At 48.2% G+C, this 15,085-nt stretch overlaps 1 protein-coding gene across 6 annotated transcripts in view; it reads right to left on the minus strand.

Annotated features, from left to right (window-relative positions):
- The window catches only part of Ppp1r13b (protein phosphatase 1, regulatory subunit 13B), a 73,373-nt gene that overhangs the window by 7,611 nt on the left and 50,677 nt on the right, over positions 1-15,085 (minus strand). For 3 of the 6 annotated variants that reach the window (XM_087553560.1, XM_087553562.1, XM_087553563.1), the window contains exons 5-11: positions 13,251-13,352; positions 10,600-10,774; positions 9,341-9,537; positions 6,560-6,700; positions 3,667-3,847; positions 1,987-2,091; positions 183-349 (exon numbers count right to left, since the gene is read on the minus strand). In XM_087553560.1, coding sequence (XP_087409686.1) covers positions 183-349; positions 1,987-2,091; positions 3,667-3,847; positions 6,560-6,700; positions 9,341-9,537; positions 10,600-10,774; positions 13,251-13,352 — 1,068 coding nt within the window. 6 annotated transcript variants of the gene reach the window in all.

Below are 15,085 nucleotides of genomic sequence, written 5' to 3' on the forward strand. Positions count from 1 at the left end.
ACTAGTGGGCTCATTATCTAACTGAGCGTGTTCAGGCACCTGAGGGCCATGGCTCTCTACAACTCAAGCCATGAAGGGGACACAACAGGAGTCCCTTGCCTTCATAGGTCACACCCTTGAGCTGAAGATTGAAACATAAGGGAAACTCTCTGGGGCTCCGTGATTAAAACCAGACGACATACCAGCTTGTCTGTAGCTCCCAGTGCGGACAGAGGCAAAGGCTGGCTTGAGATGGCACCTTGCTTTAGGGTCCCCTCCATGCCTGAGTCCTTCCAGTCCCCACCAGCCATCTGAGTTGACTTCACTGAAGCAGAATTCTGCTTTAACGTTGGCCAGTTTCCATCATTAGCTTGAAAGTAGCATAGAATTTAAATAAAAACAACAAAAGTCTTGAGGTTAGTGGAGGCAGAAACAAATAGAGCACCGGGGCTTCCAACACCCGCATGCTTATGCATTTGCTCAGCAGCCCACAGGCCCTGCTTGAGCCCAGGAGCTCCTGGCCACTGAGGTCAGCACTCACCACACAGCAAGGCTGTGCTGTGCAGCAAGGGCTGCCTCACACTGGCATCGCCACACCACAGAACACAGCAAGCTCCGACCCATCAGGCACCATTTATAAGCAATCACACACAGCCATAGGAAAAGACATCATCTGACTTCATAATAGATTTGATTTGTGTGATTTCCATTATTTAAATAAAATTTCTCCTTTAATGTGAGGGTTTCTTGCTCTGTAAAATAATTTGTGACCAAGCACAAGAGGCCAGTCCTCTTTCTGACTGGGAAACAGCACAAGCAGCAGCTAACATTTTGTTGCAATGATTAGGAAGCCAGTCATCACCTGCAAGTTTCCAGGAAGCCCACAGAAAGATGTTTACATAGAGCATTTTTCCAAACTGAAAAGGAGTCCACTCGAGTGGCCTGAAACTGGGTCAGCCGTTCGCCCTGCCTTAGGCCTCTGCTCCTCTGACAGGCACAGACACGGGTGTGAGCTGCCAAACTTCTAGTCCCAGGACAGCTAGCTGTGAGCAGGGACAGCCCATGTGGGGAGAAGTGGGCAGCAGAACAAAAGTCATCTGTCCTAACTGCTCCCAGTCCTAAGGGTGAGCCTCTCCAGAATATTCCGCCAGGGACAAGCCACTCCGATGCTCTAGCTGTTCTGCGCCATCCACAGACCACAGTGCGAGCGAGGCCAGGACTGCTGCAGAGGCTAACCCAGACTATCACTGTGCTTCAGTCTGTCAGCCTCCTCTGACAAGCACGGGAACAGTCACTCCCTGCTGGGCGAGTGACTAGAGTATGGGCTGTATGAAACTCACCAGAGGCACCCAGGGAAAACTCCGCTTACTGGGAAGGTGAGGCCAACTGGAGATCCATGGCAGGTAGGCTGAGATGGGATTTTTCTGCTCTCAGGGTCATGGGAATCAATGTGGCTGGCTGCTCATTGGCCTCAGAAATCCCGCAGCAATGGGAAGTTTTATGGGAAGCAGCCATGAGCGGATTGTAAGAAACTTTTTCCTCAGGATAAGGGAGATGCTAAAAGTAGCCACTTATCCATAGTGCAAAGCAAAGAACCTTCAATTATGATGAGAATCAGGCTTCATAAATAACTCAAAATCGCCACTCTTTTTTCTGAGTTAAGGTTTCACTATATAGCCCAGGCTGGCCTAGTGTGTGCCACGATGCCCTGCTGTTCACCTTAATTTCTTGAGAAATAAGCGACTCTCCTCTGCCACAAACATCTATAACACAACCCCTTCCATGCCAACATCTATTACTTGGTGACTAACCATGTCTGGATGACCAAGTAGGGGCCATACCCCCAATTCCTCAACTGGGCTGGAAGGGGCAGGTGCATGGCCCAGGATTGCTTCCAAGTGCAGGGGTAATTAATTAACAGTCCTTTGTCAGTTTGGAAAAACAAATGATTGTTGATTCAAAGTGTTACAGATCAGAAGTGCCCCACTAAGGTGTTAGATGACATACAGTTTACAAGTGGGCTTGCAGAGTGCCCTGAGGAGCCGCAATGAGGCCCGATGTCCAGGTCTGACACTGTCCATGTGCTGGTCCCTCTGCATCTACTGTAGCCATCTAGGTAACAGAACCAGGAGAGTCAACATGGATCACAGTAACCCTGAGGATTTCTCAGCCTAGCTCCATGGCTGAGATCCTGACCCCAGGTGTGTTCACACGGGAAACTGTATGAGCTGCTTTCAGCCAGGAAGGAAGGAAGGAAGGAAGGAAGGAAGGAAGGAAGGAAGGAAGGAAGGAAGGAAGGAAATACGTTAGGAAGGAAGGAAGTTAGGAAGTTAGGAAGGAAGGAAGGAAAGAAGGAAGGAAGGAAAGAAGGAAGGAAGGAAAGAAGGAAGGAAGTTAGGAAGTAAGTAAGTAAGTTAGGAAGGGAGGAAGGAAGGGAGGAAGATAGGTAGGTAAAGGCATCCTCTGGCAACCCTATGAGGCTACACAGCACTTAAGTAGAGACTGGGAAACAGGTGGCATTTTCAGCTTGGAAGTCTGTGTTGGTGTTGTTTTGTTTTTTTGGTTTCTCTGTGTAGCCATGGCTGTCCTGGAGCTAGCTCTGTAGACCAGGCTGGTTTTGAACTCGAGATCAAAGCCCTGCCTGCCTCTGCCTTGCTGCCAGCTTGGAAGTTCTAACAGCCGATCCAACAGAGCAGCAGATAGCTATGCTGATCTCCACCACACCACTGAACACATTGTACCACAGAACACCATTGTACCACAGACAAGGGAGTCACCCTTACCAATGAGTGCTGCAAGGTGGGGATCCAGCTCAACACAGAACCTATTTGACTGCTAAGACACGGCCATAAAGAGTAGGTTCTGGCCCATGAGGGAAGCCCCTTTACTGGAGTCGGGAGCCAGATAGCAGGAGTACTAAGCACAGTAGGTGCCGAGCAAGAGAAAGCTGTGACAGTGTCTGGCTTGGTGGTGCACGCCTTTATCTCAGCAGAGCAGAGGCAGGAGGATCTCTGTCATCAAGATCAGCCTGGCCTACACAGTGAGTTTCAGAACAGCCAAGGCCACAGAATGAGACCCTGACTCAAAAACTCAACTCCTACTCCCCATGCCCTGAAAAGGCAGCAGCACTAAAGATTGCCACAGACTTGCTACTAACCCGAGGGTGAAAACACAGAGCCTCACATCGGGAGAATGACAGTTTCACAAATATAATACGCCAGGACACATTCTTGATTCCATGTATACAGGCCCACCCTTGTCACTGTAAGGAAGCCCTGATATTTTAGACAGAGTCTCCTTGTGTAGCCTAGGCTGGCCTTGAACTTGTGGCCATCTTCCTACTTCTGCCTCCTGATCACTGGGGTCACAGGTGTATGTCCCCATACCTGGCATTCCTGAATTCTTAATCTGTCAGTTTAAAAATAACCATCCTGTCCACCTAGAGAGCCTGTGCCTGGGTGGACACCATGCAGAGAGTGCTCGGAGCACAGGGCTGCAACGACCAAAGGAAGGGGTTTAGAAGTCTTCCCTCTCCTCTCCTGGCCTTCATCCCGAGTGCTGGAGAGCCAGCCCCTGGCTTCATAGCCACACCTATAATCCCACCCAAGTTTGTGGATTTTCTGACCGTGCTGTATGTGCCTTGACACACTCCTCCTGTGCTCCCCGGAGAGGACTGGGGCGACTTACCAGATTTGGATCTTCCGTGGGCAGCACTCGAGGCAATGGTGAGAGACTGGGGCTTTACAGGATCACCTGGGAGAGGAAACCCGCCAGTACTGGGAACCTGGATATAAGGACCCACAGCAGCGACCCGGCCGGATGTGCTCAGGGGTGACTGTGGTGATGATGTCCCATTCACACGGTTCAGCTGCAACGAGAATGAAACCAAGTCAAGATGAATTCAGTGAGAGACAGGCTGGGAAAGAGGGAATCACTCAGCTTAGAAGCTGAGTATAAGCTGGGAAGCCCCTTGTCTGAAAGACCAGCATGGCGAAGGGGAGTGAGCCTTCGGAGAACTTGACTTACGCTCAACACCTGCCCACTGGTGAGCACTGACAATCAAAAGCTGCGTGATACTAGCACAAGCTCTATAACCCGAGGACTGCCTCCCTTCACTCAGGGATGAGAGCCCCTGCTGTATGGACACCCGAGGACTGCCTCCCTTCACTCAGGGATGAGAGCCCCTGCAGTATGGACACCCGAGGACTGCCTCCCTTCACTCAGGGATGAGAGCCCCTGCTGTATGGACACCCGAGGACTGCCTCCCTTCACTCAGGGATGAGAGCCCCTGCTGTATGGACACCCGAGGACTGCCTCCCTTCACTCAGGGATGAGAGCCCCTGCTGTATGGACACCCGAGGACTGCCTCCCTTCACTCAGGGATGAGAGCCCCCTGTTGTATGCACAGATAAGCCTGCTTGTTCCCTGAGCATGCCTTCAAATCCTGTCACTTACTGTGCAGTCTCAGGCTAGTAACTTAGCCTCTCTGAGCCTCTGTGTCTGAATCTATAATTAGGATGAGAGCTACCGTAAGGATGCAGGGCAAGTGTTCAGGTGACACTCCAGTCCTGATAGGGACTCTGTATTTCTGAGAGAAGTTCTGCTTTTGTAAGAAAAGGTACAACTAAGCAGAAGTCACCCACCATGTGATACTGACCAAGATCAAAAGCAAGTCCAGCAGGATCCTAACTAGAGGACCACAGGCTCCTTATGGCTCCTTGCTAGGAAGGTTCTAAGTAGGGAAGCACAGATTCCTAACTGTGCACTTGACTCCACATGCTGGGAAAGGTTCAAGACCTTCACAAATGCTGAGAAGTATGGTGGAGCTCTTCCAGGAGAGCCACGGCTCTGCAAAAACACAGTCTTTCTCAAGATCCCTGAGACAGAATAACTTCTCTAGAAGCTATTTGTGCTCTTTCATTTTCAATCGTGTGTGTGTGTGTGTGTGTGTGTGTGTGTGTAAACATGTCACACAGCACATATGTAGAGGTCAGGGACAATTACTATAGGAATTGGTTCTTTGAGTCCACTGTACTCTGTGGGTCCTAGACTTGAACTTGTGTTGTCGGGCTTGGTGAAACATATCAGTCCTGTGATGGTTTGTTTTGTTTCCCCTTTGTTTGGGATGGTGGTGGTGTAGTTTCGTGCATCTTGGCTAAGCCACGGTACACAGATAGGTGCTCAAACAGTAATTAGGTAAGATTAACACTTAATCGACTCTGAGGCAGATGGCACTCTGTAAGATGGGTGGGTCTCACGCAGCCAGTGCAATGCCTTGAGAAAAACTGAGGTCCTCCAGAAAGAGGGGACTCTAGCAGCCAGCCTGGTACTTAAGCTCCCAGGTTCTCTGCGCCATGGGCGTCAGAGCTGCCGGCCTTATCAACACATAGGCCGGGCTGGAGAACTAACTGCCTTACAGGAGAGTACTGGCCGCTTTGCCAGTGAATCTGGATTTGATTCCCAGCATTCATGTTCAGTCCCAGAGAATCCGACACCGTCTTCTGGCCTCTGTGGGCACTGTGAGCATATGGCACAGACGTACATAGAATAAAAATCTGAAGCAGAAAGAACCCAATTCCTGAAGGTGTTTTCTTGTCCTCTTTCCCTCCCTTCTTTCTCCTTCTCCTCTCTGAATAACTCTCCCCACCACACAATCTTGCCTCTCATGGCTTCTGTGTTGTTAACCTTGAGAGAAAAACATCATCTGAAACTGTGGTTACTAAGTTACTGACCTGGGAACTCAGGTTTAACAAACAGGGCAGCTCTATGAGAACCACTGTTAAAGCCCAGTTCCTGTTTGCCACCTCCTTCAAATCCACCCGAAGTATGACGCCCACGCCCACCTCCTCAGAGTATCGGGGTCTGTCCCCTATCCGACTGGCTCAGTGTGCACATGGAGACTCAGGGCAGGGGAGATGCCTGGCGGGTGGGCACCTGCCCTGCTCTCCAACGTGAGGGCAGACTGCATGGCTCCTCCCTCAGCCCTAGGTGCCCATGACATCTGACGGTTGGGTGTGACATCCAGTTAGACACAGGGCACAGTGCTTGTTCTCACTCACACACTGAGAGGCAAAGAAGGTGAAGGACAGGCAGACCCTGGACCATGGTACAGCAAGTCGCTGTGTCTGAACTAAGCAGAAGACTAGAACCATTAGCAACTGTCAACTCTGGAGAACAGGGAAGACTACCAAATCCCTGTGAATATTCCTGTACTACTTCAGCTTTTGCTCAAAGTACTTACTATCTTTGAAATTTAGAATAGCAAGTATTTTTGAAAATGTAACTCTATATAGCATTTTTTTTTCTTATTTTTTGGAGCTGGGACTGAACTCAGGGCCTTGCGCTTGCTAGGCAAGAGCTCTACCACTGAGCTAAATCCCCAACCCCTCTATATAGCATTTTGATCAAGGTTGTTGTTTAGACATGATTTCCCCAGACTGGCCTCTAATTTACAAATCTCCTGCGTGCACCTCCTGAGAATTTCCACTCAGTATGTAGCAGTAGGTCCAGCAACAACTGGGGACATTCAGATGAAGCCCGCATGGCGGCTTAGCTCACAACCGCCTGCTCTTGCACGTGCCTGGATTTTCTTGCCGTAAAGGCGCTCACGAAGCTCGCTGATCCGCTTATCCATCATGGCCACCTCCATGTTGCGCTTGTTCAGGAGCTCCTTCTGCTGCTGGAGCTTGGAATTCTGCTCCTGATTAAGCTGGTTACGAATCTGCAAAGCAGAAAACACAAATCAACAGTTGCATTGGCTACGCCCTGTTGGGTGTCCAGTAGGTGGATCCTACATGGGTTCCACATGTGAGTCATTGTGTCTGTCCAGGGCCAGACTGCCCTGGCCACAGCATGGCGGTCATTCACACAGCCGCAAGGTACTCAGGCTCCATCAATCCAAACGACAAAGACTTTAAAAAGTGTAATCCCCGCTGGCTCAGTGGCACATGGAGACTCAGACATTCTAGAAAGCAGCCGTCAAGAGCTTTCAAGAACTGCATGTGCAGACGCACACCTTTGATCCCAGCACTCTGGAGGCAGAGGCAGGTGACTGACTTCCAGGTCACCTAGGCTACACAGTGAGATATCGTCTCCAAATTAAAATAAAAGTAATAAAACAAGAGGAGCTCCTGGTAGACAATTCATTTGTTTTTCAAAACTTAGCAACAGACCCGTGACCTTCCAGCAAAAGCCGTGATAAAGTGGCTGGTGAAGAAGGGTCTGAGGTCACTGGAAACACAAGCCAAACTGATAGTGACTAAGGCAGGGAAGGGAGCTCAGGCCTGCAATCCTAACACTAGGGGACAGAAGCAGGAGGACCTGGAATTTCAGGCTACCCTTGGCTACTTGCACACTAAGTTCTGGGCCTACACCGACCGTGTGAAACCCGTTCTCAATAAAGAAACGAACGAGCGCTTATAGTCTGTAGCCATTTCTGAGTGTACACTTGATTCTGCTGTGTAAGGAATGGGCAGTATAGAGCATTTTTAATCCCAGTACTTGGGAGGCAGGGGCAGCTGGATCTCTGTGAGTAGAGTCCTCCTGGTCTACAGAGAGTTCCAGGACAGTCAGGAAACACAGAGAAATCCGTCTCAAAAATATACCCTCCCCCAAAAACAACAACAACAACAACAACAAAAAACACCCCAAAGATTTTGTTCTATAAAATCACTCAAACAAAAGTGACTACAGTATTTCCCCTTCTCCCACACAGCAGATGCTGACCGCCAGGGTGCATTCAGTGTCACGGCTCCACTGACAGGTCTGCTTATGCTGATCGAGAAAACGATCGAGAACACAGTGCAGAGGTGAACTGGCCATTATGTGATGGCCAGGCCATTTCCATAATGACATAAGTTACAAATGCATAGGAACTAATTCCAAAATTCCTGGCTAAGGATAAATACATTTGCTGTGGTAAAGTAGTCCCTTTATTCGGGCTATACACTATTAGGGACAGCAAGGAAAGCTTACACGACAACCTCAGATCACTTAGTATTTTCTGTTTCTTGTTGGGCTGTTGTGACTTAGCTGTTTTGATAGGCAGTTATGGATGTCAGAGAAGAGAATGACAATTTTACATTTCTACTTTGGAGAATATTCAATTCCAAATTTTGATTCCTGGCAGAGTAATCTAGAAGCACAAGACTCTGTGCCTTTCAGTATTTATTGTGTTTTCCAACGAGAGCCCCCCACCCCCAAGTTGTTTCAGAAAACAGAATTTATAGATAGAATGTTTATTTTAATAAAGTGGAGTACTTTCTAAAGTAAAAACTATATTTATATTAGTTAAAATGTCAAATTCCTAGCCAGACATGGTATCACATGCCTTTAGTCCCAGCAGAGGCAGGGAGGCAGAGGCGGGTCCATCTCTGAGTTCCAGGCCAGCCTGGTCTACAAAGTGAGTTCCACGATATCCCAGGACTACACAGACAGACTCTGTGCTAAAAACAAACAGAAGGATGGAAAGAAGGGAGGGAGGAAGGAGGAAGAGTAGCCAAAAGAAAGGTCAATTCCCACTTCCAGGGAGATAAAGAAGGAGAAGGGGATGGAGGGAGGGGGAAGGAGTTGGCTTTGTGCTTGTGTCTGCAGAGACCACCTACCGCTGTGGCAGGCACCTCACGGGGAGCCAGTGCAGAGTAGCTTCTGTTTGCCTGAGTTCTGTTGCCGGGGACTGAACCCAGGGCCTGATAAATAATGGCAGGCAAGAACTCCACCACTGACCAACATCTCAGTCTCTGTTTCTTGAGACAGGATCTTACATATACGCAGATTGCCCATGTTCTTCTTGCCCAATTATGGACCAAAAATATGACAAACATCTTCAACTAGTCATCCTCCTCAAAGCTCATGCAGGACAAGGGCCAACAGCACTCTCTGAGTCCTGGGGCAGCCCCTGCAGCAGCTCTATCAGAATCCAGGAGGCACACCCCAGGGCACTGAATGAGGAACTTCAGCTATGGAAGTGACGGGAGGGTCACAAAGACAACCCTTAAGTCTAAGTATAGTGCTTACTTTGCTGACAGTCCTAGCCTAGCAAAGCTAGGAACTGAATGTGGGTCTTCTGCAAAAACAGTGAGTGCTTAAAAGCTCTGAACCATTTCTCCAAGGCCGGGAGGTAGAAATGTTGAAGGCTGAAATCTGACTGTTTTGTCTCCCCCTAAGTAAATCCAAAGCCCAAGCCTGCACCGAGAAGGTACTAGGAGTGAGCCTTTGGGGGTATTTACATGTAGGTGAGTCAGAACTACTATGAGGGTAGGATCTATGGATCTGTTTCCAGGCTCTGAACACCCACGACATCCTAAGGACTAAGTCAGAAGGAGAATATCTGTATTTAACCATCCCAGAACCGGGCTCTTACCTGCAGCTCTTGGTAGAGTCGTTTTAACTCCACTGCTGCTGGCCCTGTCAACCTGCCGTTGTATGACTGGAACCCATTCAGCTTTCCTTTCTTTAAATCTTCTAGTTGCTGACTGAGCTGATCGACTCGTAAGATGGCAGTCTGAACTTCCTGCTTCTTTTCCTGGAACATGGCGCTGAACCTTTCAATCTCAGCAGCTGTCATTACCAAAAGAGAAAGATGGTTATTTAAAGGACATACTCTGTTTTCATTTCTAGTCATTACATGCAATTCTGGTATTATTTAGTGCAAGCCTTGGATTAAAGAATATGCGTAAAAATAAAGTAATAAAGTTATATGTATAACCCAAAACAAGAGTTTTCCCTTCCAAGAGCCAGGGATGAAGGACTCTGGAACTAGATTTACTGTGCAGGAGTAACACCCAACGGGCTTTGAAATCCATGATGTGACTAGTCACAAAGTCAGTAACTATGCTCCTATTAGTAACTGAATACTCTTTCGGGGTATCAGTTCAAGAGCTAGTTTGGTCAAAACACTTAGAATCCGAGAGAGCAAGATAAAAGCTTTGTTGTGAGGGTCTTACCTATTGCTGTACCATTGAACGGGCATTAGCTCAACTGAGAGACAAACAGCACAAGCCCAGAGTCCACAGAAGCACCTGTGTGGCGTAACTGACCATTTGCTGGGATGAGGCCCTACTGCATGGTCTCTGCCTCTCACGGGCTGGGATTACAGGTATGTGCCACCATGCCTGGCTGTATGGTCATTTTAATGCATGGATGGAATTTAAGTAGTCAAACAAAACCAGACTACTCATTATAGCCCCTGGAGCAACCTGACACCGATCCATCACCACCATACCCCAAAGGGCCAGAGCTATTCCAAGACAAACCCAATGTCATAGATATGCAAAAATCACCATAGTTTATCAAATTTTAAGTTCGAGGAGACAGATGTGAACCTCCTGATTAACCAATACACATTTATCAAATTAGATTTATATTCTTCAGAACCCAGGAAACTGAATTCAAACAATACCATCCTAGAACACAATCTCATTTGGACTTCATCAGCTTTTTTCGGAGCAGAATATAGAGTTAAAGATGGCAGTTAACCCAGTGAGCTCCTTCCCTTTTGCTGCAGGTGAGAGTTCAGAATGTGTACGATGGCATCTGGTTGACACTGGGACTGCCAAGCCACTGGCCTGTCTGCCTTGCCCTATCCCGGGTGTGGGGCGCAGAGGCCCGTGCAGCACATACACAGATTGCCATTCATGATTTTGCTGTAGTCCACTTGTCCTCTCATGGCCCGGATCTTCTTCAGCTTGTTCTCCTGGGCTTCCACTCGTTCCTTCAGTTTCTGAAGCTTCTCATTCTCAGAAATGGACTGCTGCTGGCGGCGCTCCTGTTGCTTTAGGAAATGTAAACGCTGTTCCTAATAAAGAATGAAAAATCTAAGCTTTGCAAGTGGAAACTTGTGATTGCCTTTATACAGTAAAAACAAACAAAAAGCCTGAATGGACTCTACAGCATCCCTACTGAAGAACTCTGGAGCAGTCAGACCACACAAGCTGACGTTCCTGGACGTCCCTATGTGTGAGACAGTCTGAGCTGAGGGATCCCTAAGGCAGACCTGACTGATCTGCACGTCCAGCTCATCCTGGGGTCTCTGCCGAAGAAAGGGACTTAGGTCTGCTCCCACATTTCCCTCTGCATACACAGTGTCTGTCAAGTCCCACCAGCCTTGCTCCTGCTGTCTGCTTAGGGATCCCGACACTACAAAGTCCTTCAAGGATCCCAACTCAAGTTCCTAAATGGCCGAGTGTCCTACAGGGAAAGAAGGTCGAGAGATGAACCTTCGATCTGTACCTCACACTAGGCAATCAAGGGACCGTTTGCTTTCTTCATGGTGCCTTAAATGGTGAAACGTTTTAGAGAATAACAACCCTACAGTCAAATGCATGCAACACTTCTCACTAGTTTCTCTCCTCCTCATGTGAAAACATGCCTTAAAAGTGAGTCAGCAGTAAGTGTGTGGGGTCCCTCTGTGCACACAGCACCTGAGAGAGAAGAGGCTTACGCATGAATCCACAGGCTCTACTCACTACATTAGAGTACACTAAGGCGCAGAAATTCATGCTCAAGTATTTCAGACTGAACATTAACTTGTTATATTGTATAAAGAATCTACAAAGTTCTCTTCATTATGTGTGTGTGTGTGTGTGTGTGTGTGTATGTGTGTGTATGTATATGTGTGTGTGTATATGTGTGTGTGTATGTATGTATATGTGTGTGTGTGTGTGTGTGTGTGTGTGTGTGTATGCAAGAGCCCACAGAGGCCAGGAAAGGCACAGATCCTCTAGAGCTGGAGTTACAGGCAGCTGTGCGCTGTCTGATGGATGCTGGGAGATGAATGTGGGCCTCTGGGAAACAGCAGTTACCCTCACCTGCTCAGTTCTCTCTCCAGTCTACAGTACTGGGTTTTCTTTTTTATTCTTGAGGTCCAATAAGCTTTGAGACAACTCATTTTACAATGTGTGAGTATAAGTGGGTGGGTCCATGTGTGCCTTATGTGCAAGTAAAGGTCAGAGGAAAACCCACAGGATCCGGCTCTCCTTCGCCATCTGCATCCCAGAGACGGAGCTCAGGTCATCAGGAGGAGTTGTCTTGTTGGCCATCTTATTAAAGATGTATTTTCAAGACAGTACAATCAGTTCTCACTTACATAAAGCAGTCAGAACAGTGAACGAAACATTCAGTAAGTGAGAAAGACTAGACTAGTCACTTGCTGACTGAGTAACTCTACAGAGAGGACAGACAGGTCAGCCAGATGGGTAAGGCACTGATCCCCAAACCTAAACCTCGCTCCTCTCTTGGGACCCAGATGGTGGAAGGAGAGAAACAACTCAAGAATCTGTCCTTTCCCTCCACCTATGCCATGGCACGCATGCCACCAACACCTAAACACACATATAAAAGAGAAACACAAAATAGAGGCAATAAGCTAAGCTAGAATGTTCAGAGCCCTTTTGTTCTCTGAGAAAGGGATTCTCTGTGTAGCCCTGGCTGTCTTGGAACTTGACTCATAGATAAAGCTAACCTTGAACTCAGAGATCTGCCTGCCTCTGCCTCTGCCTCTCTGCCTCTCTGCCTCTGCCCCCCTTTCCCCCCTCTGCCTTTCTGCCTCTGCCCCCCTTTCCCCCCTCTGTCCCTCTCTGCCCCTGCCCCTGCCCCTGCCCCTCCCCCTGCCCCTGCCCCTGCCCCTGCCCCTGCCCCTGCCCCTGCCCCTGCCCCTGCCCCTAGAATACTGGAACTAAAGGTCAGCTGTTCAGGGGATTTCTTTAAAGTAGATTCATACACTTTAAAACATTTTTCAGCATGAATAGCCCCCATGAGGGATGGGTAGAAGCTCTGATTTTTTTCTAGTTGATTTTCAAAGCCTGATTAGACCATGATTTAGAAAAATCCCCAAACCCACTTTTGGGGTTTACCCACAAAAGCAGGACTTGGGGTAACAATGCCCTACACTGTAATAGCTCAGCATGCTCCATGTGGGAAAGCACTGGCGAGCCCTCTGTTACCCGGCTCTCAGTCTTCCAGGCTCTGCCAGAGCTGTCATCAGACTGCCAGTCTCCTCCAGGACAGTAAACCTACTACATGGCGGAGACCACACCAGGGACATTGCCACATTCTCTCTGCCATTCGGTTCGATCAGTCACTTCCCACTCTGTACGGCATGTGTACCGAAGGTTCTGATGCAACTCCAACATGGAGGGTCAGGCACGCGTGCCACTGCAGACGCGACAACACACACTGCTCACTGTCCTGTCACAGCCCCATCTCACCCATGACGGTCACCTCAACCTTAACGGCTGAAACCCACACTGTGAATTACGTCTCCTTGACTGTACCTTGGCAACCAGCATTTGCTGCTGACTCTCAATCTGCTGCTGCTGCCTGGCCGCCATGTCTTGAAGTTCTGAGAGGGTAAGTTCAACACGTGGGTTCCCAACCTGTAGAGAACAAGAGCACTCACTGGTACGTATCAGCCGCCTTCTGCGGAACGACCTTTCTCAGTGCCAGAATTCACACACAGCTCAGGTCTAGATAGGTGCCCAAAGAATTGGAAGAATAAAACTTAGTTTTTTCTGGACAAGAATTTATCTTATCTGGTAACTACTTTTATTAAAGGTAAATAACAAGTATATTTTTCTAAATACTATTTTTCTAATGCATAAATCTCAGATACTATATTTAATAAAAACTTAGTATTACACGACATTTGCCAGTGTGCGTAACTGAAGCTCCTCTGGTTTGAGGAGGGATTTATCAGGTTTTGTCTGGATTTATCAGGTGTATCTGAGCAAAGGAGGTGGCAAACAGTTAAAGACAACCGGAAGAGTAAACGTACAGACGACCCCACCCCCATTCACTCTCACCTGCTCTAGAGAAACTGAAACACAGATAGATTCCAAAATGCCAATATTCACTAAGAACCTTCTGTATGGCCCACCTGACAGACAGTGCATGTGATTGGCCCCACAGAGAAGGAAGAGGTGGAGCGCAGAACTGGCCGTGTACCCTTCCCACACGGGTGGGCAGGCCTCAGAGTGCTCACCAGGCAGCTGCCAGAGGCACTCCACCTCACGGGTGGGAAAGCAAGGGTGCAGCCAGCCTGCACTCTTACCCTTCACACAGAACACAGCTCACTAAGCCCCACCACAGGCAAGACGCCATCTCTCAGATGTGCTCCAGGCACTGTGCACATATCCTTCACATCTACGAGCTGGGTGTGAGGACCCAGGAGAGGGCCGTGGGAGAGGGAAGGATGGGTCCCAAGGAGGTAGCCCATAGAAGCAGCGGAGTTCCAGTCGAAAGGTCTGGTCTTCCTCTGAGCCCTTCCCTTCTAGCCAGGAAGGCTGTATTGTATGGCACCCCTCGGACCCTCACTACCTACTTCCTACTTGTACATTTACACACACACACACACACACACACACACACACACACACACACACACACACACGTGATCCCCTTTAACTTTTTAACCTCTTACGATTGTCTGTCTAATTTTGGAATTTGATCTTATGTGTATGACTCTTATGCCTGTCTGTCTGTCTGTGCATCCCACAGAGGCCCAAGGAGTCACAGAGTTGTGAGCAGCCGTGTGGGGGCTGGAACTGAATCTGGGTCCTCTGAAACAACAGGCTCTTAACTGCTGTGCCGTCTCTCCGGTTCCAGCCCAAATTCTACCAGCTCTGTCTCTTCCTAAGCTCTTAGGATTATCTGAGCTAACTTTAAGCTCCAGAAACAGACTCAAACCAAGAATTGTTCAACATTCTTATCTGAATATTATTCTTTTTTTATAAAGATTTATTTATTTTACATATGTAAGTATACTGTAGCTGTCTTCAGATACCCCAGAAGAAGGCATCGGATTCCATTACAGATGGTTGTGAGCCACCATGTGGTTGCTGGGATTTGAACTCAGGACCTCTGGAAGAGCAGTCAGTGCTCTTAACCGCTGAGCCATCTCTCCAGCCCTCTGAATATTATTCTTTTATCTAAAGATCCTGATGGAGCAATGTGGAGCCAGTCTCTTTAAAATTAGATATTTTACATTAATTAGTTAATTAATTAATTAGCACACATGCCATGGGCAGTCAGGATAATTTAAAGAGGCAGCTCTTTCCTTCCCACGTGCAGATGGAAGACGCTTTCCTCAAGCTCCTTTGCCCTCTAAGTC

The sequence above is a fragment of the Rattus norvegicus genome, chromosome 6 (genome assembly GCF_021556685.1).
Source record: "Rattus norvegicus strain SHRSP/BbbUtx chromosome 6, alternate assembly SHRSP_T2T, whole genome shotgun sequence".
Classification (NCBI taxonomy): domain Eukaryota; kingdom Metazoa; phylum Chordata; class Mammalia; order Rodentia; family Muridae; genus Rattus; species Rattus norvegicus.